The 27,887-nt window shown below is 37.9% G+C and overlaps 2 protein-coding genes across 6 annotated transcripts in view; one reads left to right on the top strand and one right to left on the bottom strand.

Annotated features, from left to right (window-relative positions):
* Positions 1-303: 303 nt before the first annotated feature.
* Positions 304-7,049, bottom strand: LOC124615408 (ras-related protein Rab-30). 5 transcript variants are annotated; one of them, XM_047143263.1, is made up of 5 exons: positions 6,719-7,049; positions 5,951-6,132; positions 5,621-5,865; positions 5,224-5,526; positions 304-4,904 (listed from the first exon to the last, which is right to left on the bottom strand). In XM_047143263.1, exons 2-4 carry the CDS (start codon positions 6,128-6,130, stop codon positions 5,328-5,330), a joined length of 624 nt encoding a protein of 207 aa, XP_046999219.1. In that variant the 5' UTR covers positions 6,131-6,132; positions 6,719-7,049; the 3' UTR covers positions 304-4,904; positions 5,224-5,327. The 5 variants fall into 5 exon arrangements, with proteins under 5 accessions (XP_046999219.1, XP_046999221.1, XP_046999220.1 ...); XM_047143265.1 differs by lacking the exon at positions 6,719-7,049 and adding an exon at positions 6,618-6,714; XM_047143264.1 differs by lacking the exon at positions 6,719-7,049 and adding an exon at positions 6,541-6,670.
* Positions 7,022-27,887, top strand: part of LOC124615407 (trifunctional enzyme subunit alpha, mitochondrial) — a 155,814-nt gene continuing 134,948 nt past the window's right edge. Inside the window, exons 1-3 of the mRNA XM_047143260.1 lie at positions 7,022-7,173; positions 7,354-7,463; positions 15,327-15,599. Of these exons, the coding sequence (XP_046999216.1) occupies positions 7,101-7,173; positions 7,354-7,463; positions 15,327-15,599 (456 nt within the window). The 5' untranslated portion in view covers positions 7,022-7,100. The remainder of the gene's footprint in view (positions 7,174-7,353; positions 7,464-15,326; positions 15,600-27,887) is intronic.

Genomic DNA, 27,887 nt, shown 5'->3' with positions numbered 1-27,887 from the left:
TGACCCATTCAAAGCATTAAGCAGTGCTGTGACATCAGATCCCATCCAGCTGTTTATTCAATCATTCAATCACTAATTATCTCATAGACAACTGCCTCAATGTGGCATTAGGCTGCTAGCTCATAATCAGGGTCTCTCTCTCTCTTTTTTTGCACAGATCGTAAATTTTTTCCGCCTAGCTCACTTTGTATTTTATATTACTGCTGCTCAGTTGGACATATGACAACACAAATTATCATTGTGTTGCCTGAAGCAATAATGAAGGAATAGGTATGGGTCTGCAGTTGTGAAACAAAAACAGAATTGTGCAAAATCATTTTATTTTTTGTTAGCGCACTTTATACAAAGGCACGCCCACTCAAGGGTTAAAATGATTAGTACTGTTTAATATTGTTTAGTAAATATGTTTTAACAAATGCACAGTTTCTCTGTGCTAACTGTGCAATCCTTTCTGACACACACATACACACATAGAAACTGTTCGTATGAGCACCACTAATAAAATACAGTGAAATAAACACACTCAAAATTTATGACTGTAAAAAAGAACTTAGTATGTACCTTCCTGCATGCCAAAACCTACAAGTTATGATTAACAGTACATATTTAAAAAACCTTGTTGATACAATATGGGCGGAATTTTCTGAAGCACTGTATTTTCTTCCAAGTCTTAAATACATGTTGTATTACAACAGATGTGGGGACATGAGAAACATTTTTATGACACTGAAACAACAGTACAGAAAAGGTGAACAAAAGACAGGAATCTGCAGTAGATCACACCAGTTACTAAATGCTGCAGGCCAATCACAGCATCAGTACTCAAGTTTTACTTAAAAGTGAAAATGGAGTTCCAAATGACAGACCTTACAAAAGCTCATAAGTTTCTTGAAATCGCATAATTTGGTCAACAGTATGTGAACATTCATTTTCTGGAATTGTATTTAGCAATTAATTTTAATACATGTAAAGACATGCAACAATAATGAATCTGGACCAGCATATCTCAATAAAACTCCTCCTCCTTCCCTTACTATATTTCAACAGCCAACAACTGAGACTTATACATTTCTTCACCTCTATCTGAACTGAATACATTCCAGTACTCAAGAGACTGCTAATTAAAACATATTTAAGTTCACATGCAAATATGAGTCTCATCACAACACAAATTACAGTAGACTATACATAAATAGCCAAAAAATATTTAATTGCTGAAAAAAAGATTTTTCTTTTAGTAGGGCAACAAGAAAAATAAAATAGAATGTATATGAAATTATCAACCAACATGACAAAGATACAATGACTGATGTGGATGGTGGGAGAGAGAGGGTTGGATGTGTGTAAATAAGTGATGTAATAAAAATCTTGAAAAAAATACAGGCTTTCATTATCATAAATGTTACAGTTATTAAAATTTTCTCAGTTATTTAGCTGTGGCTAAATGAATTCTCGAGGTCAACCCACCAGTTCATCCTCAGCACAAAATTTCACATCAGTCTCATGCACCCTGAAGAAGTCTGCCATAGATGGCAAAACACGGAGTCTAGCAAGAAAATCCATTCAATCATAGTTTAAATTTCAATAAGTGACAAAGAATCTTATCTGATGGTTACACAATTTCCAATGGCTCTTACCTGTTTCTTGACATGTTCTCAGTGTGGGAAGTCAGTTACCAACATTTTGAAAAATGCAGTGCTACTGCTACATTATTGATAATTTTCACTAACAGTCTGTTATTCTTATTGATATATTCAGCTTTCTTTCTTTCCTTCCTTACTTTGCCCAAATATGCACATTCTATCTCATGAAAGATTATGTTCTCAGTTTAAAAAACAGCTTTAAGTTGGGAATTGCCTACACACAAGATGAAAAAGGAGTCATTGCAATAAATTTGAAAGCCTTCCGCCAGACAATACATGATAATGGGCCCAAGAGTTTAACAAGGCTACAAAACATCCTAGCGAATCAGTAACACTGTTATATTTTCAGTGTTAAAGCTCTAATTAGGTATATCAACATGGGATAAGCTTTCACACCATGCGCTCACTTTGTCAACTTTGTCTTGGTACAGACTTGCATACTGTCAAAGTAGGATTTACGGTAAATAAACATCACCGTGAACATAAGAGGATAATTATATCCGTGTACCCCTCCATAGGAAATCATTGTCACCAAGAGGCAGGCCCGTTATTGTTAAACATGCTTGCAATGGCTTTCAGTGCCAACTATACTAGACTTGTCCCTCCATAATAATTTTAAGATCAAGTCATTCCCTAGTTGTTTAATACAGTCAAACAGTTCATATCATAATAATTAGCACCACTGTTGAAGATTTATTTTACTGATATTACCTAGTACAGCTGTATGAAAAGTGGTACTTATTTTTCTATTTTGTGACATAGCTAATCTGTCACAACTAGCCCAAAACTGTAATGGTACTCAGCTCTACCACCTTACCTGACATATGTCATATTCCCTCTTAAGTTATTTTATCTAGCAGTGGTTTTTGTATGCCACAGGACATTTATTTTTCATGTCTCAGCCAGTGTACAATTACTAAGTTGTGTGCTGTAACAATCACCTAACTAATTATTCTTCTTTTCTTTTGGGAGTGGAGGTGGAGGCTACTTCTTTTTTGTTGAGATTTTTCACTATATCCCATTCAAATATTACTGCATTGCTCCCATTTCAGCAGCTGATAACTAGACACTTCTACTGTGTATCAAATATTATTAATTTTCATTTCTTACTTTTATTTGCGAACAATACACAAAAGAGAGATTCCACAGACAACTAGTTTTACACACCACTTTTTCTGTATCAGTAGTAGCTACATGGTGCTAGTTATCTAAAGCAGAAAGAAAGATTGGGGTTTAATGTCTAGTTGACAAAGAGGTCATTAGAGGCATAGCGTAAGCGCAGACTGTGGGAGAATGGGGAAGCAAATCAGCCACATCCTTTTCAAAGCAATCACTCCCAGATTTTGCTTGAGCAATTTAGGGAAACAATGATAAATTTAGATGGCTGGATTTGAACCATAATCTTCATAAATACAAGTCCAATGTCTTACCTCAGCACAGATCTAAGGCAAGAAGGTAACTGTGATAATTTGAGTATTTTATAACAACTGAGTGTCCTATACACATGCAAAGTACAGGATGTGTTTGCACTAGACAATTAATATTTAAAGATGCACAGTATTAATGTAACTCCAAACCTATAAAGAACATAAGTGATTTTGATTTCAGAAGATCCCCACAGTTTAGCAAATCAGACTGTCAGTGGTACTTTTTATCTATCAGAAACTATAACAAGCAACACAGTATAGCTATAGGACTATTTACTAAAATTGCATACAATTCATAGTTTGGTTTTTAGGCACCTTTTGGAATCTAAAACTACAAAATCGCAAAATCATTCAAATTTACAAAACAAAATGTGTTGCCGTTTAAGTCTGTTCTGTGTTATTAATGGCAACATTTGCTTGCTCTTAAAAACCCAAAGTTGCAAAACATGCTTTAGAAAAATTTGCAGCAGGATGTCATGTTCTCGGCACTCCTATTTGTCCAGTTAGTGTTATGATTTAAGAATCTTCCTCCCCCCTCCCCCTATTTGTCATAGAGCAGTTTGTATCAAAAGGAAAATCCATTCCAGAAAACTATAAAATTATAGGATGTAATCTCTGGCCAGTACTTACCTCTGGGAAATGAAAAATTTAGTACTGCCAACAAACACACAAAAAAATACGACACTACTCCAGCACTTGGAAATATTACTTCCTTCCTCTAGCTAAAGGGACAGAGATGTTAGGGAAAGTTAAATAAGGATTACAGGTCACTGTCATCCCAGGAAGACTGGGATCCACTTCTGTTAACTGATTAGCCCTAATTGCACATGGGGACCACCACTGTAAAACTGAAGTGTCATATTACTAACAAGTGTAGTTTGCACATTTCATGCAGTGCAGTAAGTATGTAATAAAGGATTTGTTGAAGCCTTTCATAATTCCTGAAAATTAGTTACTTTAAACTCTAGCACCCATTTAAGGTAACGCTAAGACGACTGAAGTGACCCTGAAAATTCTAAAAATTTCGTTTCATTATACAAGGTAAGATGTTAGTATTCAGTATTTTCCAGTGTTCCTTTGAGAAACTAATAGCTTTGAAAGCTATGACAGTGTCATATACTTTTAAACAAGTTTACTGGCATTGCTAAATATCTCATATTCGGCAAGGAAATTCTGTCCAGCAATTCTGTATCAATTATAATGTAGTTTGTTGCTTTCATTTGTTTACAATGGATGTTTAATTTAGATAATTTTATTCATACCTATGCCCAACCTGAAAGGAGAATGCCCTGACAATCTAAATCTAGTTCTCCATTATTATTTCTACTCTACCGCTTATAGTTCTGTTTTGTCAGCTTAGTGACAATGTTTTGTGTAGTAACAAAAACAATTTAAGCCCCAAATTTAAATCTTAAGAAATGGTAGTACATAATACTTGCAAACTATGCAGGACTTATGTCCCTTATTCACACGTTTGAGATTCATAGGTCTCATCTACCTAATTAAGTTAGAAATGACAATTAATAACAACGCATGATATTTATACAGCGTGGAATGGAAACACAAAGGAAGATCAACAAAATGTAGACAATGTAGCCTATTAGATTTTCATTTCTTAATTGATCAAAACATACAGGAAGAAAAGAAAGAATGAATGAATGAATCACACAGAACTCAGGGATGCTGGATAAAGAGAAGAATGTGAAAACACAATCAAGAATAACTCTGTGAAGTTCAAGTCTATTCACATTTACACTTCAGTAGTTTATCAAAATGCATCTCATGCACTCAGTTCTTAACAGCATTGTTCTCACTAGCCTGATAAGCACAATGTCTGAAAAAATAAGTTTCCAATGATCAAGTAAACAATTTACTTTACATAGTTACAAAGAACACACAAAATATATTTGTAAAAAATCACTTTTGTACAGCATTAGTATTATCATACAAACCATTTAACTGCAAAATATTGGCATAAATAAAGGACATATAATGGATGGACTGTCGAGAAGTGTACCAATGGATGAAAATCTTTTGCTATATATAATAATCAATAATGTTACATAAAATTGATGTTAAATTGTTTCATTAATTGGAATACATTTTACCATGAGCTAATCAATGAAAATGAAAGTAGCCTTTTCATTTCTTACCTAGGAAGACAGTAATTAAATGAGTAAACTCCCTTGATATATAAAGAGAGATCTTCACTGTGTTTCACAGTTCAGTTCAAGGAGCACAACCATGCAAAAATATGTTAACACAGACATGATGGTTCTGTAGCTTCATCTGGGGCTGAGATTTTAAAAGATTCTTGGTCCATTGTCTGTAATTCTAAACGTGACCTATTTGCCTGCACTAAGTGATGTGCAATATCAGCAAACATTTCTTCTACTCCTTCACCAGTCTTGCATGAAGTTTTGTATGTAGCACTGATTAGATTATGACACTGCTCACTGTAGAGGAAAAAAAAAAAACAGTGAATATTAACATCATGGATAAATAACTTAAAATATAACAGCATTTACAAAATACATAATTTAATCATACCAAAAACTTTCCATATCACTTTCAGTAACTTGTGGAGTGTGACCTTCCAAATCTGATTTATTGCCACACAGGAATATCTTTGCATTTTCTGCATATGTCACTATATCCAGGAGATGCTGGGACAAAACATGAAATGAAGCAGCATTATCTAGAGCAAATACTAGTATGGCCGCCTCTGCAAATTTATAATAACTGGACGTGATTGATGCAACACGTTCCATACCTCCAGTATCCCATAACTGTAGCTGAAAACACAAACATATATGGTGCTTATGAGAAATTCCCACTGCACTACAAAAGGATACTACTACTTCATGGTGCTTAACATACTTTTATGTGTTTTCCAGATACTTTATATTCCCTGTCAAAATGATCAAGACCCAATGTTGACTGCCTATCTGTTGCAGTCACAAAGGTATTTGTGGAGTACCGACGGAAAAGAGAACTTTTGCCAACACCATATTCTCCACAAAGTATAACCTTTTGTTCAGGCACTTTCACTGAAGCCATGCCTGGAAAATATTTCATTCCAAAAATATTATATTACAAATATTACTACACTTAACAAAAATTTAAATAAAACAGGTGGCAACATGGACTGTTGTGTATATTCAAGAAATTTGATGAGACTGACTTATGACAATGACATTACAAAAATAATTTACTGCTAAGTATTACTTTAGTCTATATCAATTCGGTAAACCACTCGAAATAGTATCTTAGCAGATAGCAATTGGTGGACTACAAGAAATAATTACTTTGTGAAAATACAATGAACACAGGGTATAATATTACATAATGTCAAAAAATGCATATTTTCCTTGGCAACTACATCAAAAGAGGTTTTCAATAGTACGTTGAAGTCTGATGAAAATAAGGATCCGCATGACGATTAAAATTCTGGCAAAATTTTGACATGCCTGTTTAAAATCCGCTGTCATACACGACAACCAGATTACGGTTTATCGTGAGTCGCTTAATGTAACACAGCCCTTACCCTACTACCGAAACTTGCGAATGCTATTGTTTGTGTGTGTATATGTTGTTAACACACACGTAAAATACCGCCGATGTACACAACTATACATGAGAACGTACCATTTAAACGTCTCCCAACTGAACAGAGCGAAATATTATATGTCTTTTTAACGTAATAGACAATTATCAACAGGAAGTTTAGTTTTAATTAGTACATCTCTTCGATACCACTTTTAATTAAACGAATGTATTATTTAATGATCAACGAGTTCCTTGTTTTTTTTTTTTAAAGTATTGTCTATTTAAAAAAAGGTAGCGTCCGTTGTTCGGGCATTTGATGATGTAAATATTGTTTCTTCAGTGCACAGACACAAGCTTCATAAAGATGCTTCAACAACCGCTAGTAGTCAAGTACGATGAATATTGTTTTCGGTGCGTGTTTATGAACTTTGAGCTACTGTGGTAACAGAATGCAGGTGATCTTTGGCCTCAGGAGACGGTGATGGCCAGCAGTAGGGTTTGTGGGGTCCTGGGTTGCATTGGTAGGCGGAATATGAAGGTTTCTCGGTTGATAGGTAATTAACTGTAACTCGTATATACCAATATAGAAGTTATATTGTGACTTTCTGCATATGTCCGTATAACCTTTAATATTTATTAAATTAATACTCAGTGTTCTAAAATTTGACCGATGTAGATACCCCACTGTGACACTGGCTATAGTTTTGTAATTTCAAAATAATATTTCTTTCAAGGTAACTTGTCGCGAAGGCTGTATGCAACAGAGGCAGCAAAGAGCGGCCCCGTAAGAACGAAGATAGTTGATGGCGTATGTGTTGTAACATTAGATGCCCCAAATTCTAAGGTATGTTGGCCTATATTTTTTGAGTAAAAAGATAAAACAAATACCCTATCAAAATGAGATACTCTAAAAGATGAACTATAAATTGTTGTAATTTGTAATAAGGTGCATCGCTTGTCAATCTTATGTTCAATCGAAATCACCCGGTCGTCTTAATATACCCATCTTTCTTGTAGATTATCATATAAAGTGACAGTAATGTCTACAGCGTTTACTTTGGGGAAAAATCTTTTTCAGAACTATGCTGAACTCGAAAATACACTAGCTATATTATGGACGTACAAGAATACATGCAACCGACTGATAAACATCACTTCTCACATTAATTTTAGTAAATACTTTTTAAAATCAAGGGACAGATCAATATAAAATCTTTGCAGAGCTTCCGAAAATCTGTCTTGCATCCGTAGATATATAGATGTTTCGTTCCATTAGCCATGGAGTGCCCACTTTTTGTTCCCCTGTTGTTGATGTAAATGTATGAAACAAAAAACTTGTCATAAATTTGTATGTTACATGATAGGGTTTTTTATTTTATTTTTTTTTGTTATGACTTACCGGCCATTTTTTGTAGCAAAGATATCGTTAAAATTCGAGCAAATGTAGACATAGGATTACACCACAAATCAGTGTTACCACAACCTTAAATTTCCATTCCCATTTGTTGGCCTTACTAATTCTCTGATTGTGACCTATGATGTTACTGAAGTGTTTACAATTAACAACTGTAAACAAATATTGTTATTCAGTTTTCTTATAAATTTGATGTTAAGTTATATCAGTGAAACAGGGTGCGGCAAAATACTTCAGATTGCTTGCATTTGAAACTTAATCCATTACTAAAAAACTGCTTCTTTATAACCTCGAATGAAAATCTTTCATGCAGTGGTAACAACAGGCAAGCGAATGGCAACCTACATAATCCAAAAGTTATTTAAGTCAGTTGATTATTGAGCTGTGGAATTAGAAATGTGTAAGAATCTACTTTCTGGCTATGAAACACCCTATAGTTCCTTGTATTGTAAACTTGTATTAACAACTTCCAATTGACATGGAAATAAAAGCTTAAAAAGAATAGAGGTATGAAATTTTGTTGAAAATTTGCTTATTCCCTCGTGTAGCTCACAATTTGCAGCATTGTCTCCAGAACTGATCATGGCACTTTGGTTCTGAGTCGAGTGGAAGCAATGAACCAGAGACTTGAAAAGTTCTGTGACAAGGTAGGCTCTGACTTCCTGCACTTCCTTCGTAGCATTGAGAATCATAGGGTCCCCCAAAATGGTCATGTGTGCACTACACATCAGAGGTTGCTACTCAGGTAGTTCATTGTGAGGGGGGGGGTGCACACAAATGTTTTTTAGATTAGGTGACTCTCCATCTACTTCAGATAACGACAGCTGTAGGAAACCCAGAAGTATCAGTGTAAGATCGAAAGAAAAATATTAAAATCTTAATGGTAAACTGCCTAAGAATTTGCAACAATGTGCCAGAGTTTGAAGCGAGTATGAAGACAAGTGAAGCTCACATAATACAAGGTACAGAAAGCTGGTTTAAACCTGAAATAGATAGCAATGAGATTTTTGGGGAAAATTTAAGTGTATACCAAAAGATAGGAAAATGGGAAGTGAAGGTGTTGTATTTGTTGCAGTAGACAAAAAACTGAGATCCATCGAGATAGAAATTGAAGCTGCATGTGATATTATTTGGGCAAGAATCAGTATCAGGGGTGGGCATAAAATAATGGGATCCTTCTATCATGCACCAGACTCATCTCCTGATATAATCGAAAACTTAGGAGAAAACCTCATTTCACTTGTACGTAAGTTTCCCAATCATAGTGTAATCATTAATGCAGACTTATATCATCCAACAATTAATTGGGGAAAATTACAGTTTTTTAGTGGTGAGCATGATAAAACTTCTGTGTAACTTTGATAAATATATTCTCTGAAAACTAACTAGAACTAATGGTTAGGAATGCTACTCATGATGGAAATGTTAGATGTAATGGCAACAAATAGACCTGACCACCTTGAGGATGTCCACGCCAAAACTGGTATCAGTGACCATGATGTGGTTGTGTGCAACAGTGATTACCGAAGTACAGAGGGCTTCTAAAACAAGCAGAAAGATAAATATGTTCAGTAAACTAGATAAAAAATCAGTAGTTTCGTATCTCAGGGAGGAACTTGAAACATTCAGCACAGGTCAGGAGCATGTAGAGGAACTGTGGCTCAAGTTTAAAAGAAGGTAATTGACCACGCACTGGATAGATGTGGACCTAGAACAACAGTTCATAATGTGAGGGAACCTCCATGATATCAGGTCACTGTAAATAAATTTCTAAAGAAATGGAGATTACTGCAAAATGGATATAAAACGAAGTGTAAGCCTATAGATAAGAGAGATGCTGAATGAAACACATTTGTCTGTCAAGAGAGCAGTGCATGATGCCTTCAGTGACTACCATAGCAAAATATTGTCAGTATATTTCTCAAAATCCAAAGTAGTTCTTGTCATGTGTAAAGGCTGTTAGTGGCACCAAAGTTAATGTCAAGTCCCTAGCGAATGAGAGAGGAAGTGAAATTGAGGGTAGCAAAGCAAAACCGGAAATGCTTAACTCAGTTTTCAAATGTTCTTGTGTAAAGGAAAGGCCAGGAGATTTGCCCCATTTAATCCTCTTACCACTGAAAAGATGAATGAAATAAATATTAGTGTCAGTAATGTTGAGAAACAGCTGAAATCATTAAAATTGAACAAAGCTCCAGGCCCCGATGGACTGTCAGATTCTATACTGAATTTGCAGCTGAGTTCACTGCTGGATTAGATTAAAGAGAATTGGAGTAACTTGTACTAACATGTTAAATCATGAAAAGCATTGTTAATTTTCCAGAAATTTAAACAGACAATGATCTGACAGACTGGATCTCCCAAAGGGGATAAGAGGGTTGTGCCACAAATCTACCAGGTGAAGAAGACAACTCTTGTAACCAACTCAGCAAAATCTCTAAATGTTCAGAAATGAAAAATTGCGCACTTCACAAAACGAAAAAAAGTAGTATCCTATGACTACAATATCAATGTGCCACTGTTGTAATCAGCCAATTCATACAAGTACCTCGGTATAACACTTTGTAGGGATATGAAATGGAATGATCACGTAGGTTCAGCCATGGATAAAACAGGTGGTAGACTTAGGTTAATTGGTAGTGTTGGGTCTTGTCCACTCGTCTCATTTAGGATGCCTAAGGGATGCTGCATTCTTGGAATGCTATACAACAATTCAAGCAAATAACATTAGTAGTATTATTTCTATAAAGCAGATTGACAATACTTAACGTGGAGATTTACAAGGAATAGTCGCAAGCGATGGCGACAAGCAAACAGTAATATTATGGGCTATGCAATGTTTGTGCAAGTTTGACACATGTCGCTAAGAACTGATCTGCGAGTGCTGGTCTACAACAGTGCCTCTACTGTCCACTAATGTCTGTATACAGAGCCGATCTGAGTGGCCAAGGCTGGCAGGAACGGTGCTTATATTCACTTCTTGCAGAGGTCGCTCCTGGTGCGGTGCGGTCCTTGTCAGAGGGCTATTCACTGAAGTTTACTCTCCACCTTCTCTGGCCCAGCATTCTCCATCTTCGTTTCAGCACTTGTGGTTATGCCAGAACAGGTAGAATACTGAGGAAGTGCAATCAGTCTACTGAAGAGATTGCTCACAAATCACTTCCGTGACCCATCCTAGAATATTGCTAAAGTGTGTGGAAGCTGTACTAGATACGACTAACAGGGGATGTTGGACATATACAGAGAAGGTCAGTACAAATGGTCACGGGTTTGTTTAATCCATAGGTGAGTATCACAGACATACTGTAGGAGCTGAAATGACAAGACTCTTGAAGACAGACGTTATGAAGTTTCAAGAACCTGCTTTAAATGAATACTCTAGAGATATACTACAACCTGTACAAATTGCTCACACAGGGAGTGTGAGGATAAGATTAGAATAATTACTGTATGCACAGAAGCATTCAATCAGTCATTCTTCACATGCATCATACTTGAATGGAACAGGAAGGAACCCTAATAACTGATACATTGGGATGTACCTCCTGCCATGCACCTCACGTTGGTTTGCAGAGTAGATGTAGATCCATGTAGGATGGCAAGTAATACTACATAAGAAGGGTGGAACTGTTACTCTGGCAACTATTTATTTACACTTTATACAAACTAGATACACGTTTCGCAGTTTTTGTGTGCGCATCTGTACTCTGCAAACCACTGTGAAATGCTTGGCAGAGGGTACGTCCCATTGTACTATTTACTAGGGTTTCTTCCCATTCCATTCTTGTGTGGACTGTGAGAATAATAATTGTGAGTGCTGTAATTATTCTACTCTTATCCTCATAACCCCTATGTGAGTGATACATAGTGGGTTGTACTATATTCCTAGAGTAATTTATAGCCTATTCTTAAAACTTCATTAGTAGCCTTTCTCATGATAGATGTAAACTATCTTCAAGAATCTTCCAGTTCAGTTTCTTCAGTATTACTGTGACACTCCCCCATGGATCAAAAAAACCGGTGACCATTTGTGCTGCTCTTCTCTATATACATTCAGTATCCCCTGTTAGTCCTACGTGATATTGGTTCCAAATATTTGAATCACACCAGTGATTTGTAAGCAATCTCCTTTGTTGCACTTCCCCAGTATTCTACCAATAAACCAAAGTCTACCACCTGCTTTACACCAGACTTGAGCCTGTGTTATCTTTCCATTTCATAGCTCTATGAAGCAACCAGGTATTTGTATGAGTTGGTAGATTCAGACAGTGACTTGTTGTGTTTCACATGATACATGTTTTTGAAATCCACCCTGGGTGACATGGATGAGGTCGTTCTGTTAGCAATACCTCATTATGTTTGAAACCTGAATATGTTCTAAGATTCTACAACATATCAATCACTTCTGCTACCCTTCTCGAAGGCAGGTGTGTCATAAGCTTTTTTCCAAGAACTGGGGAGAGTTTTTTGTCGAGGAATCTACAGTAGATTATAGTTAGGAGAGGTGCTAACTTAGTCGAAAAGTATAGAATCTGACCGGGATTCCATTGAGCCCAGGAGATTTGCTCAGTTTTAATGATTTCAACGATTTCTCAACCTATTGACACTAAGTATTTCACTCACCTTTTCAGAGGTATAGGGATTAAATTGGGGTAATTTTCCATTGTAAAAGAAACATTTGAAAATCAAGCTAAGCATTTTGGCTTTTGCTTTTCTGCTCTAGATTTCAGTTCCTGTCTCAATTGCTGGGGGCTTGACATTAACTTTGGTGCCACTAACAGCCTTTACATATGACCAGAATTTCTTTGGGTTTTGTGAAAGATCATTTGACAACATTATGCTACATTCTTCATTGGTGGCTGCACGCATTGCTCTCTTGAAAGCCAAATGTGTCATTCAGTGTCTGTATGTAGCCCTAAGCTTTGTTTTATCCCTATTATGCAGGAGTCTGTCTCTTTAGAAGTTTCTTTGCAGTGACTGTGCACCATAGTGTCCCTCCCATTATGAACTGTTCTACTGGATACTCATCTATCCTGAACATGGTCAGTTATTTTTTGTAAAACTTGAGCTTTAGTTCTTCTACAGGCTCTTGCTTGATGCTGAAAGTTTCAAGCTCCTCATTGGGGTACAACATTACTGATTTTTATTTAGTTTATGGAACATAATTATCTTTCTGCTTGTTTCAGTTGTCCTTTGCACTTTGGTAATAATTGCTGCCACAATCGTGTCGTATTCACTGATATCAGTTTTGATGTGGACATCCTCAGAGGTCTGGTCTATTTGTTGCCATTAGATATGGCGTTCCAAACTATCTGCCGGTAAAAGTAGTCACCAGCATTGTGTATAATCTGTTGCCAGTTATGTGGAAGTCTTAGGGTACCCTTAGCAGTCCCAGTCGTGTGGATAGTTTGAGTGAAGTGGCCTATTGCCAACGAATCACTGTAACACTTCTGTAGCAAATGCTGTGAAGTGCTTCCTTCAATTTAGGAATCAGTTTTAAGTCACAAGGTATGAAGTGTGGGAAATGTGATGGGTGGTACAACACTCCCAGTCCCATCGATTGAACAAAGCACAACTTGAAACTTCCTGGCAGATTAAAACTGTGTATCGAGCCGAGACTCGAACTCGGGACCTTTGCCTTTCGCAGGCAAGTGCTTTATCATTTGAACTACCCAAGCACGACTCATGCCCTGTCCTCACAGCTTCACTTCTGCCAGTACCTCATCTTCTACCTTCCAGACTTCACAGAAGCTCTCCTGTGAACCTTGCAGAACTCGCACTCCTGGAAGAAAGGATATTGCAGACACATGGCTTAGCCACAGCCTGGGGATGTTTCCAGAATGAGATTTTCACTCAGCAATGGAGTGTGCGCTGATATGAAACTTCTTGACAGATTAAAACTGTGTGCCGGACGAAGACTCAAACTCGGGAACTTTGCCTTTTGCGGGTAAATGCTCGACCGTCTGAGTGCTAGTTCTGCAAGGTGCACAGGAGAGCTTCTGTAAAGTTTGGAAGGTAGGAGACCGAGATACTAGCAAAAGTGAGGCTGTGAGGATGGGGCGTGAGTCGTTCTTGAGTAGCTCAGATGGTAGAGCACTTGCCTGCGAAAAGCAAAGGTCCAGAGTTCTAGTCTTGGTCTGGCACACAGTTTTAATCTGCCAGGAAGTTTCATATCAAGCGCACACTCCACTGCAGAGTGAACATCTCATTCTGAAATCGCATCTTGCATTTTAGGTGCCCAAGCATTGTCCTGGAAAATGATGGGCGGTTCCTTTGGAAAGTGTTTTCACTTTTTTCACTTTTGTGTGAACAGTTTAGAGAAAGAAGTGGTAACTGCCTGCAACTATCTCAGAGAAAAGAGTGGCAACACTTTCTGCAAGACCTGCTCGTATTTTTGGAGGACAATATTTGGGCACATATGGCCCAAGTTGACTGATTTCTTTGATGGATGGGCCTCTGAAGTGCTTTACCACTGATCACACTCCTCAGACGTAAGTCCTTATGACTTAAACTTGATTTCTAAATTGAAGGTAGCACTTCATGGCATTAACTACAGAACTGTTAGAGAGATATATTGAGCAATAGACCGCTCCACTTTGAAGTATCAACAGAACTGGTGTTGCTAAGAGTATCCTAAGACTTCCATATTGCTGGCAACATGTTATAAACAAGGATTGTGACTACTCCGAAGGACTGCAAAACTTTGAAATGTGTCTGTTTTGTGTAAGTTGTAAATAAATAGTTGCCACTTAAGTGCCAGACCTCATATAGTTGCAAATAGAGGGTAGTGACTGTACTTGAATATCACGTATTGAAACTACTACTCACACAGTATCAACTGAAATCAATACATGTCTGCTTTACTTCATATAGCCATGTTTCTGAACGTGCTAATTTACTATGATGCGGCACATATGGTTGTGGTGTAAAATAAGGAAAGTGTGTCAAACAGCATACCTATGAAGTGATTTATATTGTCAAATTTTGCTTGTAAAAATATTAATTGATAATGATATAGTATGTTAGGGCTGAGTGAAAGCAGAGTATTTATCTTAGAGTGAGATGACACCTGCATTATATTAGGAATAGCATTATGAAGAGCGCTTATAAATGTGTGAAGGAGCTTATTGCTAGTGTAACGATACTGTGATGCTGTCGTGTTTTATTTATGTGAATAAGCTAGTTTAATAAAATTATAGAGACCTCATTGTGTAATAATTTATATTAATGTATTGTCAGAAGTATTAACCATGTATTGCTTTGATCTGTTCTGAAACTGACTTGCTGATTTTTCAGGTCAATACACTTGGAAAGGATGTGGCTGCAGGATTTGAAGATGCACTTAGACAAATATCAAGCAATCCAGCAATTACCTCAGCTGTTATAATATCAGGAAAACCAGGAAGTTTCATTGCTGGTGCTGATATTAACATGTTACAAGCTTGTAAAACAGAAGCTGAAGTCTCAAAGATATCTCGCGATGCCCACGTGCTTCTGGCCAGCATAGAAAATAGTAAAAAACCCATTGTTGCAGCTATTATGGGTCCTTGTCTTGGAGGTGGACTTGAGGCAAGTCTAAATTATTACATTTTTCTGTTTCACATGCAATTCAGTAACAGCACGTTTTGTTTTGTAGGAAATGTTATCAGTGTTATGGATGCTTATAGTCTGGAATGATTTTTTTCTGCCGTAACCTTTCAGTTCCTATATATTTTGCAGTACATATCTTTAAAGTATGTAATACATGTGAATGCGCTGGTTGATTTTACAAAAAGTTCCAATATTGCTGGTATAAATGTTTGAAACCATTGAACCTAAAGCTTTTACAGCTTGAAATTAGTTTCTACAATAAAAAAGGCCAATATAGAGGATAAATTGCCTAAAAGAGGCACAAAATGGCTTGATAAAAAATTGCTATGTGACATAAGTGAAAGAACTTATAAACCCAAACAATGTATTATCTGCAGTATATGTGTTTGAAATATTTTGAACACATTTACAACAGTGAAAAAGTTCTGTGATACAGTAAGCTTACATTATTGTAGCATACATAATTATTTTGTACTGAATATTTACATATTCATGTAAGTAATTCACTCTTTTGTAACTACCACTTTTGAATAGTGCTAAATCAGCAACCACTCTTCCCTTGTCTAAATTAATATTTTCATATGTGCGCAAGTAGATATTTGTGGCAAACTGAAAAATTAACAGTAAAAGCAAGTGTCTGTGATTAATATCGTGTTATGTGAATTTGTGTTGTATAAAAGCTGCTTACAGTAGCTAATTCTGTGTAGCAAATAATTCATACACGTATTTCATGCCGCAGTAGGTTATCCCTTGTTTTAGGATTTACAGTTCTAACACAGTATATGAGTAAATGAAATACTGGGATAATTTTTAGATGACAGGGATGTAAAGTCAGTAGAAATTAGGAGTAGTTTGAAGTGTAACCAGAAGAAAAAATGTTTTAATTTTATGGTGAAAGAAGACTTAATTCGGTTGGATGAAATTGAAGCATACAAAACAAAGTGAAATGGAATGATAGAAAGACAGTGGTACTGAAAACATCGTGGAGAGGAGAATTAGTTTGGTAGGGCAATTAGTTCCATTAGACCTTAGAAATTTGAAATTGTGACATCACTGGATGTAGCAATCACAATACTGTTAGAGACATAGAAATTTTGTAATCACAAAGTATTTTAAAAATCTGAAGGGTCCCAGTGCTGTAAAAATGATCAGATATGTAATTATTGGTTCTGAATAGCATGTCAGTGTGAATTGCAATATCATAAATAACAGACTCACAGCACAGTCTGCTGCTTATGATTCTGCACTTCACGTTGATGTGCTATTTGTAGCCAAGCATTTTATAAGACACTATATATATATGTGGCAGATCTGTAAAACTTCTGTTTGCAATTGAGGTATAAACTGTTTTCTGGGTGCAATAAGAAACAAATTATCTTTGGCCAATGCAGCAAAACAAATTTAGGATAACAGCACCTTTTAACTGCTAATGTGTGATTTTTCCCTTTCATGTTTTGTGTTTCTCACAGGGAACACACCAGAAGAGCTGACAGTTGTTGCAGTTGTCTTTATACCTTTATACTGCCTATGTTTAAGATAGAAGCATTACTTAAGACAGAAGCTATACTTGCGACATTACGGTGAGGTAACCTGTTACCTACTTGCAGTTCTATTTTAAGACTTGGACTTTGGTCACTACAAAATTAATCTGCTGTAACTGGTTCTTCTTACAGAGGCAAGGGCTGTCTTACATTGCATTACTTTTATTGAATTTTCTTCGCACTACAATAATTCAGCTCTCAGTGAAAATGAATTATACTGTGTATTGGATAATTCAGATGTGAAGGCATTTCACACCTGTCAAAGAGTTAGTTAAAGACTAAAGCAGTTAGTCTTTCAATTCTCCATTATTTGGTGATCAGAGGAACATATTTTTGAATGTTCTATTGTGCCTGAACTTTCAGTGGTACTGAATGTGCGCTGGGATCCAATAAATCGCTATTGATGTTTCACTTATGTTCGCTCATTTGTCAGTTGCTGATGAGTAAAACATCATGCCTGTAAAAATCATGTTTCTAGCGTGTGTGTGTGTGTGTGTGTGTGTGTGTGTGTGTGTGTGTGTGTGTGTGTGAGTGAGAGAGAGAGCTAGCTTTCTACAGTTTGTCATTTAAGTGTAATTGAGACAAGACAATGGCAGAATTGAATGGCAAGATTCTTAGAGCAGCAGTTGTACAACATGATACTAAATTGTTTGGTTTACATGTTAACCAGATGATTCTCTCTCTCTCTCTCTCTCTCTCTCTCTCTCTCTCTCTCTCTCAATAAAACACACTGCCTCATTTGATTAATAAGATGAAATTTTGTTCCCAAGCGTAACGTGGAAAATAATTATGTCTACATATGAACCATGGACCTTGCCGTTGGTGGGGAGGCTTGCGTGCCTCAGCGATACAGATAGCCGTACCGTAGGTGCAACCACAACGGAGGGGTATCTGTTGAGAGGCCAGACAAACGTGTGGTTCCTGAAGAGGGGCAGCAGCCTTTTCAGTAGTTGCAAGGGCAACAGTTTGGATGATTGACTGATCTGGCCTTGTAACATTAATCAAAACGGCCTTGCTGTGCTGGTACTGCGAACGGCTGAAAGCAAGGGGAAACTACAGCCGTAATTTTTCCCGAGGGCATGCAGCTTTACTGTATGATTACATGATGATGACGTCCTCTTGGGTAAAATATTCCGGAGGTAAAATAGTCCCCCATTCGGATCTCCGGGCGGGGACTACTCAAGAGGATGTCGTTATCAGGAGAAAGAAAACTGGCGTTCTACGGATCGGAGCGTGGAATGTCAGATCCCTTAATCGGGCAGGTAGGTTAGAAAATTTAAAAAGGGAAATGGATAGGTTGAAGTTAGATATAGTGGGAATTAGTGAAGTTCGGTGGCAGGAGGAACAAGACTTCTGGTCAGGTGACTACAGGGTTATAAACACCAAATCAAATAGGGGTAATGCAGGAGTAGGTTTAATAATGAATAGGAAAATAGGAATGCGGGTAAGCTACTACAAACAGCATAGTGAACGCATTATTGTGGCCAAGATAGATACGAAGCCCACACCTACTACAGTAGTACAAGTTTATATGCCAACTAGCTCTGCAGATGACGAAGAAATTGAAGAAATGTATGATGAAATAAAAGAAATTATTCAGATTGTGAAGGGAGACGAAAATTTAATAGTCATGGGTGACTGGAATTCGAGTGTAGGAAAAGGGAGAGAAGGAAACATAGTAGGTGAATATGGATTGGGGGACAGAAATGAAAGAGGAAGCCGCCTGGTAGAATTTTGCACAGAGCACAACATAATCATAACTAACACTTGGTTTAAGAATCATGAAAGAAGGTTGTATACATGGAAGAACCCTGGAGATACTAAAAGGTATCAGATAGATTATATAATGGTAAGACAGAGATTTAGGAACCAGGTTTTAAATTGTAAGACATTTCCAGGGGCAGATGTGGACTCTGACCACAATCTATTGGTTATGACCTGTAGATTAAAACTGAAGAAACTGCAAAAAGGTGGGAATTTAAGGAGATGGGACCTGGATAAACTAAAAGAACCAGAGGTTGTACAGAGTTTCAGGGAGAGCATAAGGGAGCAATTGACAGGAATGGGGGAAATAAATACAGTAGAAGAAGAATGGGTAACTTTGAGGGATGAAGTAGTGAGGGCAGCAGTGGATCAAGTAGGTAAAAAGACGAGGGCTAGTAGAAATCCTTGGGTAACAGAAGAAATATTGAATTTAATTGATGAAAGGAGAAAATATAAAAATGCAGTAAGTGAAACAGGCAAAAAGGAATACAAATGTCTCAAAAATGAGATCGACAGGAAGTGCAAAATGGCTAAGCAGGGATGGCTAGAGGACAAATGTAAGGATGTAGAGGCCTATCTCACTAGGGGTAAGATAGATACTGCCTACAGGAAAATTAAAGAGACCTTTGGAGATAAGAGAACAACTTGTATGAATATCAAGAGCTCAGATGGAAATCCAGTTCTAAGCAAAGAAGGGAAAGCAGAAAGGTGGAAGGAGTATATAGAGGGTCTATACAAGGGCGATGTACTTGAGGACAATATTATGGAAATGGAAGAGGATGTAGATGAAGATGAAATGGGAGATATGATACTGCGTGAAGAGTTTGACAGAGCACTGAAAGACCTGAGTCGAAACAAGGCCCCCGGAGTAGACAATATTCCATTGGAACTACTGACGGCCGTGGGAGAGCCAGTCCTGACAAAACTCTACCATCTGGTGAGCAAGATGTATGAAACAGGCGAAATACCCACAGACTTCAAGAAGAATATAATAATTCCAATCCCAAAGAAAGCAGGTGTTGACAGATGTGAAAATTACCGAACTATCAGCTTAATAAGTCACAGCTGCAAAATACTAACACGAATTCTTTACAGACGAATGGAAAAACTAGTAGAAGCCAACCTCGGGGAAGATCAGTTTGGATTCCGTAGAAACACGGGAACACGTGAGGCAATACTGACCTTACGACTTATCTTAGAAGAAAGATTAAGGAAAGGCAAACCTACGTTTCTAGCATTTGTAGACTTAGAGAAAGCTTTTGACAATGTTGACTGGAATACTCTCTTTCAAATTCTAAAGATGGCAGGCGTAAAATACAGGGAGCGAAAGGCTATTTACAATTTGTACAGAAACCAGATGGCAGTTATAAGAGTCGAGGGACATGAAAGGGAAGCAGTGGTTGGGAAGGGAGTAAGACAGGGTTGTAGCCTCTCCCCGATGTTGTTCAATCTGTATATTGAACAAGCAGTAAAGGAAACAAAAGAAAAATTCGGAGTAGGTATTAAAATTCATGGAGTAGAAATAAAAACTTTGAGGTTCGCCGATGACATTGTAATTCTGTCAGAGACAGCAAAGGACTTGGAAGAGCAGTTGAATGGAATGGACAGTGTCTTGAAAGGAGGATATAAGATGAACATCAACAAAAGCAAAACAAGGATAATGGAATGTAGTCTAATTAAGTCAGGTGATACTGAGGGAATTAGATTAGGAAATGAGGCACTTAAAGTAGTAAAGGAGTTCTGCTATTTGGGGAGCAAAATAACTGATGATGGTCGAAGTAGAGAGGATATAAAATGTAGGCTGGCAATGGCAAGGAAAGCGTTTCTGAAGAAGAGAAATTTGTTAACATCCAGTATTGATTTAAGTGTCAGGAAGTCATTTCTGAAAGTATTCGTATGGAGTGTAGCCATGTATGGAAGTGAAACATGGACGATAAATAGTTTGGACAAGAAGAGAATAGAAGCTTTCGAAATGTGGTGCTACAGAAGAATGCTGAAGATTAGATGGGTAGATCACATAACTAATGAGGAGGTATTGAATAGGATTGGGGAGAAGAGAAGTTTGTGGCACAACTTGACCAGAAGAAGGGATCGGTTGGTAGGACATGTTCTGAGGCATCAAGGGATCACCAATTTAGTATTGGAGGGGAGCGTGGAGGGTAAAAATCGTAGAGGGAGACCAAGAGATGAATACACTAAGCAGATTCAGAAGGATGTAGGTTGCAGTAGGTACTGGGAGATGAAAAAGCTTGCACAGGATAGAGTAGCATGGAGAGCTGCATCAAACCAGTCTCAGGACTGAAGACCACAACAACAACAACATATGAGATGTACTTCTTTGTTTCCTCATTGATAATAAGTATGGCCAGTGAACATTGGATGTTCTAGGTCATTGTTTTGCAAATAGTTATTTGGTAAGAACATTGCAAAATTCACAAGAGGTAGTTAAAATTTTAACACTGCACCCAAAAACAACTCTTGTGAACCTTTGGCATTTAACGCTCACTTTTTTAATGTATTATTTGATGAACCATAGGAAATATGTGCATCCCATGAAGAGGTGGTTAACAGCCTCATAAGTAATGAAAATTTTGCCACAGAGGTCATAAATAAATGTGGGGACCAGATGAGAAATTCTCCTAAGAATTTCTGGCCTGTTTTCTCCTCGTACACTTTACCACAGTGGCCTGTCGACCTTGTTGTTTGATGAGTGCTATATCTTAATAATTAGTTCTTTTCCAGGTTAGAAGTTCAACCACCTAGAGTTGAAAGTTGACAGTACTGCAAGTTAGTTTGAGTCTATCAGAGCTAATGAGGGCCAGGGAGTGGGGCATTCATGTGTCACTTGCAAGTGACTAATACATGTAATCTGTAATGCAGGTGTCTTCTGTATGTATCACAGAATCTGTCTTTACATTTATTCATTACATGAGTAGAAAGGAGACATCAGTGATTATGTCTTGGGGTAGACAACTCTCACACAGAATGAAGACAGAAAAGCTTTTCTATTTAATTACAAAAGTTTTCAGACAACACAGTACATGTCACATTTAGTAGTTGCAGGAATGACACTTCACAGATCCCGCATACAAATGCTTCGTTCTTTTCACAGTGCTCCTTGCCACATAGCTCGTAGACAAAATACTTGACCTAGTGATAAGTGGTAAATGTTAAGGCAAATAAATCTAAGCCTGTTTATATTGTGAACAGATTGTAGTAGAAAATAACTTCCCTGCTCTGAGAGTACCTCCCTATCCCTGGGATATGTATGCAGTAAAAGTGATTTGGAAGTTATGCAAACAAAAATCACAAATTTTGACCTTTTGTTGGAAGCTTTAGAGTACCTGACACAAAGGAGCATGAAAGAAGTATCTGTAGAAGAATGATTGAAAATATGTGCACTTGTAAAAAATATTTGAAAGGAATACTGGCATCATGATGCTTAAATGTGGCAGGAACCAGTAAAGGTTGAAATACAGATGGAATACAAAAGTGTTGCTGAAGATTCCGTTCGATGTTGTGGATACACTTCAGTTTGCAACTGTGCATTTACACATGTGCATTTGTGCATGCATAATTTCCTTGAAATGGAGGCCATGTGTAAAAATGCATCCCTTTCCACTTTGGGAATCTGTTGCTTTTTAGCAGGTGACAAGTACTTCTAATCAGCTTGCGACCGAACCGCCGAATCTTTCCATCAGTAAATGGGGTATGTTCTCAACTGACTCAGTTGTTTTAACCCCCCCACTGACGGAATGACCCGCTTCCTACTTCCGTATGTATAAAGCCAATACGGACTTGTAGCTGTCACGCCTTTGCGCTTACTGCTACGTATTTTAACCGTAAATAGCTCAGCCCTAATGGTACGAGGTAGTAGTGAATTCACATTATTAATCTTTGAGGACAGCACAGCTGCCACAAGCTCAACTCACTTTTACTCCACTCCTACCATCGCCATTACACCACATTAACTAGGTGCTACATGGACCTTGCTAAATTCACTTGCGTATACATTTTTGACCGTTACTCGCCAGTATTTACCTATTGGATTAGTACACTCCTAACCGGACTATTTCCCAAAGAGCTGTGATGATTGAACGGGTTCGATCCACGGCCTACAGTGCCCTACAGTTCACACGGTAACACTGCCTACCTGACCCACTTAACTTGGTAGTGAGCTTATGTATCCAATCACCACTGCTAGCAGCAGTAGATAATCCTATCAGCACGACGAGAGCAGCAGACTTACCATCGAATCCTCCTGAAAATACTTATAACTACGGTCGCCAGCTCTGAAGGAGCAAAAGAATAAATCAATTTTTTGACTCGTTTCAAAGTGAAACGGCTTGAGTTGAATTTAAACTTAATTCTGAATATTACTATTTCTGCTCATTCTAGGTGATTCTACAAAGCAAATACTCTCTCAATTTCTGTGAGTTGGTTTGGTAATTACCACCAAGACAACTTATGCAACTTAGGTTAACAAAATTCTACCCTTCAACTTATTTAGTGATTTTGGATATTACTCTTTGGACAATTGCTATAGAATTAGTTAAGTGACTTTACTTGAAAGGTTACTCAGAAAAATTTAAGTAACTATAAATAGGCGACTCATTCTGGTGTGACCATTGCTCTTTTCTACATTCTTAAACGCTAAAGTATTCTACAACCAAAAGAATTGTAAATGAAAGAGGCGATGGTGGCCTCAGTCTGATTTCACTACACTATGTTGCAGGTTACTACACTTTACAATGAACAACATGCGTCGTAATTTTGCTCATTACTATATTCTGTCCTCTGCACTTGCACAAAAGAAAACTGGTATTCTCCTTTTACATGTATACAAAGTTCGACTTAACAATTTCAAGCAGTCTTGCCTTGGGTAGACGTGTCGGTGCTGGTGGTGAGATGCATGTGGCTAACGCAGCTCTTCCTCTTCACGCCTCGTGCCCTTAATGGCGGCTGGAACTACGAGCTGTAGCACTCGTATAAGCTACTGCGCGTCCGCCATAAAATCTGGGCGCAGGAACTCTTACACTCAGCCCCAGTGGCATAGAGACGGCTTCGACAACCATTCGTCGCGTTCCACTCCACAAACGGCGACGATATTCGCCTTTTCGCTGTTGCACAGTCACTTTTGCATGAGCACAGTTATGCACGTCCGCTCACGTCAACACTCCCCAGGCCATTCCATTGTTCAGTCCCTGTGTCTCCAGCTACCTCTAGCTACGCTCGTATCACCCAGAGTGGGGGCGTTCCCCTACCACCTTTTCACCGAAATCATTTAGTATTTAAGAATATTTATATTTATTACCCTGGAGTTCATACCAGTCATAATAATTTACTACTAGCGCCTTATAACATTAAATCATACAGTAATAACTTATAATTACCATCAAAAAGAATACATTTGACTCCGAGAGTTTAGTGCATTGTCTGAGAGAGCGCTAATTCCCAGTTTCGCCAATAGATGGCATCAGGGTGCACTCCCTGGCAGTCTCACACCAGCGCGCCCGTTTCCGACGCGCGGGCTCCAAATTACTGTCAGCCCACCATCATTTCAGTTCCGTTACAAGCTGTTGCTCACATGTATGTTCTTGTGTTCTGTGACTTTTGTGTGTTCCAAGTGACTGATCAGTGGAAATGATTTCTGTTGACTCGAAAGAGTGTACACTCAAATTTATTAAAGGTTTTGGGGGAAAGAGAAGTATTGCAGGACTCCTAGTCGAAAGATTATTTGAATTAAACATTGAGGCACAATGCACTACAGGAACTTACTGCCAATTATGGCCTTGACTTGGCCGGAATAAAAACAAAATTAAGTCTTTGCTCTTATTTGCAAAGAATACGAAAGGTATCAAAATAAGGAAAGTGAAAGTGGGGCAGAAGAAAATTCTCCATCAAAGTTGTGAATGTAGCAACTGAATGCTGCTATTTATTGAGTCAAACATCCACTCTAACAGAAAACTATTTTCCTGCTATGGTTCCTTAATATTTCAAATGAACACTTGCCTGATGGCACGGCATTAACAAAACTGTGATAACATAATAAAAAATAATATTTAAGAGTATGATGCAAAATGGTATTTCATTTTGGTACAATTTGATGCATGGCACCTAATTGAATGATATCTAAATAACTTTGTTGTCTCTTGCCAGTCGGTATATTGCCACTATATATATAGTTGAGTGGACACTTGATAGTCCAGTTACTCCATAAATAGTGACTGTTAGTACTGAGTGGGCTGCAGGCAGTGCAGTGAGCTCTCTAATTGCTGGTTCAAGACTGCCTGAGTGTCCGTGATGGGTCGTGTTTTGGTGCCTCTGTGTCCACCAGTACAAAGCAGAAACAAAGTTGTCTGCAGTTGACAGCTTTTCACATTGGCTGTTCACACTATTGGTGGACATAAATGATGTGCTGAAGGAGGAGCAGGAAGTCCATAATTGTGTGTGTCCCATCTGTAGACTGCTGCACAGCACTGGGTGATGCCAAGTGAGTGTCTGTTCCCATGTGGTGTCAGCTTCTCGCAGTATTTGTTGTGTACAAATACTGGTACACAACGTACCTCCCACGGGGAGTGGGGTGGGGTGCTGATGAAGCCATTCATTAGTGTCTTACTTCCTGTTTGATGGTGTGTGTGTGTATTTGGTGGGTGCACATATGTTTCTTCCCCTGGCATTAACCTGCAGCACTGTGGAGGAAACCCATGCAAAACCATGATGAAGGGGAGGCCAGTCAAGCATTAACTTTTTGATGGCTGTAGGCTGGTCTCAGTTGGAAGATGCAATGTCTGTGTCCATCAGTTCATCACATGCTGGATGTAGTTGGGACCTGCTGCTAGAGGTGTGGGCACTAGTGGGGGTGCCTACTGGCTGCATCATAAGGTCCATCAGCTGTCTAGCACATATAGGTCTTCTGATTGTGAAAAGAAAACAGTCTAGGAGTTCTGCCTATATGCATATCAGTAAAGTGGTGCTGGATATGATTTGTATGACACATCGAAACTTCATTTCAACATTAGATCTAAAGCAGAGCATTGATGAGTGCTTTGTGACTGTGCCTGGTACCCATGCCGTTTTCCCGATACATGTACACTGAAATGAGTACCAGCTCATTGACTTTAACCCTATGATGATGAGTGACATATCTCATTTCTCACTTGGATTAACTCCAAAAAGACAAGCGATGTTCGGGGTGTGAAAAAAGTAATGATACTGGCAACATTGCGAGCAATTTTTATGTTATGAAAATGGAACAGCAGAATTTAGAGTAATGTTATGCCAGAAAGTTTTGTGTTAAACCTGGGAATCGGTGAGTGTGACCTTTCCAAAGTTGATATGGGCCAATGGGGAACATGGCTTATCAAGATCTCAAATTTTTAGAAGGTTGAGAACATGTTGAAGATGAACCACACTCAGGGAGACCATAGGTTTCACAGACAGACAAGAAGTCTGCTAAAAGCAACAAGGGAAGATCTGGAAAACCAGGTACTGTTGTGAAGAATGTGATGTTTACTTTGTTTTCTATAATGCTTTGAAATTTTTCACACTAAGGCAAATGTAACAATTTTCAATAAAGAAAACCATGTTTTATTTTAGTACAAACTAATTCTAAACTTATCTCCATTTAGGAAATTAAAGATGGAAAAAAATTGTTGTCAGTGTTAAGACAATACATGTTTCTTTAAGTATAAAAAATTGTCACTGAGATGCACCTGTTTCTTGGCAGTATTTCATAGCTTAAAGACCCCTCTTTTAAATGCCAAAAATTCGTCTAAGTTCTGTTCAATAGAACCTGCAACACAAAACTCAGGAAAACTATGAAAATGAAAATGCATAGTATCAACCAGTTGAATGACACCCTAGCTGTCCAGTCCTCAAAGTGTAAAATTTTTTGTTTAGACTGTTGTTGACGCTTGGTATGTTGCTGCACGAGTGGCTTTAAAATTGAAATTAATCAGTTCTAGAAAAATATTGAAAAAGCCATTGTAATGATGTTGGCTAAATGCAAATTAATGTTAAAAATTTGAGCCATCTCTACCTTGACAATATTTTCTGTGGCCATAGGCAGTAGAATGCTGCTCATGTCTGTATACTGATTTTGGAGGACCATTTTTCGGAAGCTACTAGCTGATCCTCATTGATGTTTTCCCCAAATTTCCATTTGTGAGACAAATGTCATGAATACATTCAACAGAGACAATTCACAGGCTTTTTCGGAGGCCTTCTGTGTTGAAGTTCTGCCAGATTCTGTGGACACAATTTTCTTATCAGGAATTACCCAGTGTCTTTAATACAGATATCTGTTGAAAAACAAAACGTCAGCTGTTAAGCAAAACATGCCTGCCCTGTTAACATTTGTGAAAGCAAGTCTGCATCCACATGTGCTGTGGACCTGAATATAATTTCATCGTCAAAATTCAGCAGAAGTGGTGCCCCCCCCCCCCCCCCCCCCAGCAAATATTGAAATGAACTGTCCATGCAGGAACAGTATTGTTTGGGCCAAATATAGTAACTCGAGGCTTATGGCTGCCAGTACAATGCGGAAGAAAAGTAGTCTGCAGTTGGCACTGTTCTTTGTTGGCTGCCCACACTTCCGGTGGACATAAATGATGTTTTGAATGAAGGTTCACAGAAACATGAAGAGGAGTTTGAGAGTGGCATTTGGGAGCAGCTGTGTGGCACTGACATACAGCAGAGAGTGGTTGTGCCCATGTGGCAGTGGCCTCTCGCTGTATTAGTTATGTAGCTCTTGCTTGGCATACAAGAGAACTGATTAGCTTTTTTGGCATTATCATTTCTAAAGGACGCAAATAAGCCTATGGTCATGATACAGTGCCAGAAATTAGTACAGTTGTTATAATTCATGGGATAGTGAAATTGCCTTCTATTCATTTGAGCAATTTACGTATTTATGAGATCTGTATTACACTCGTGATCAATTTTACATTTATTTGCCTTG

The sequence above is a fragment of the Schistocerca americana genome, chromosome 5 (assembly GCF_021461395.2).
Source record: "Schistocerca americana isolate TAMUIC-IGC-003095 chromosome 5, iqSchAmer2.1, whole genome shotgun sequence".
Lineage (NCBI taxonomy): Eukaryota > Metazoa > Arthropoda > Insecta > Orthoptera > Acrididae > Schistocerca > Schistocerca americana.
This window is presented reverse-complemented; position numbering and strand designations above follow the sequence as displayed.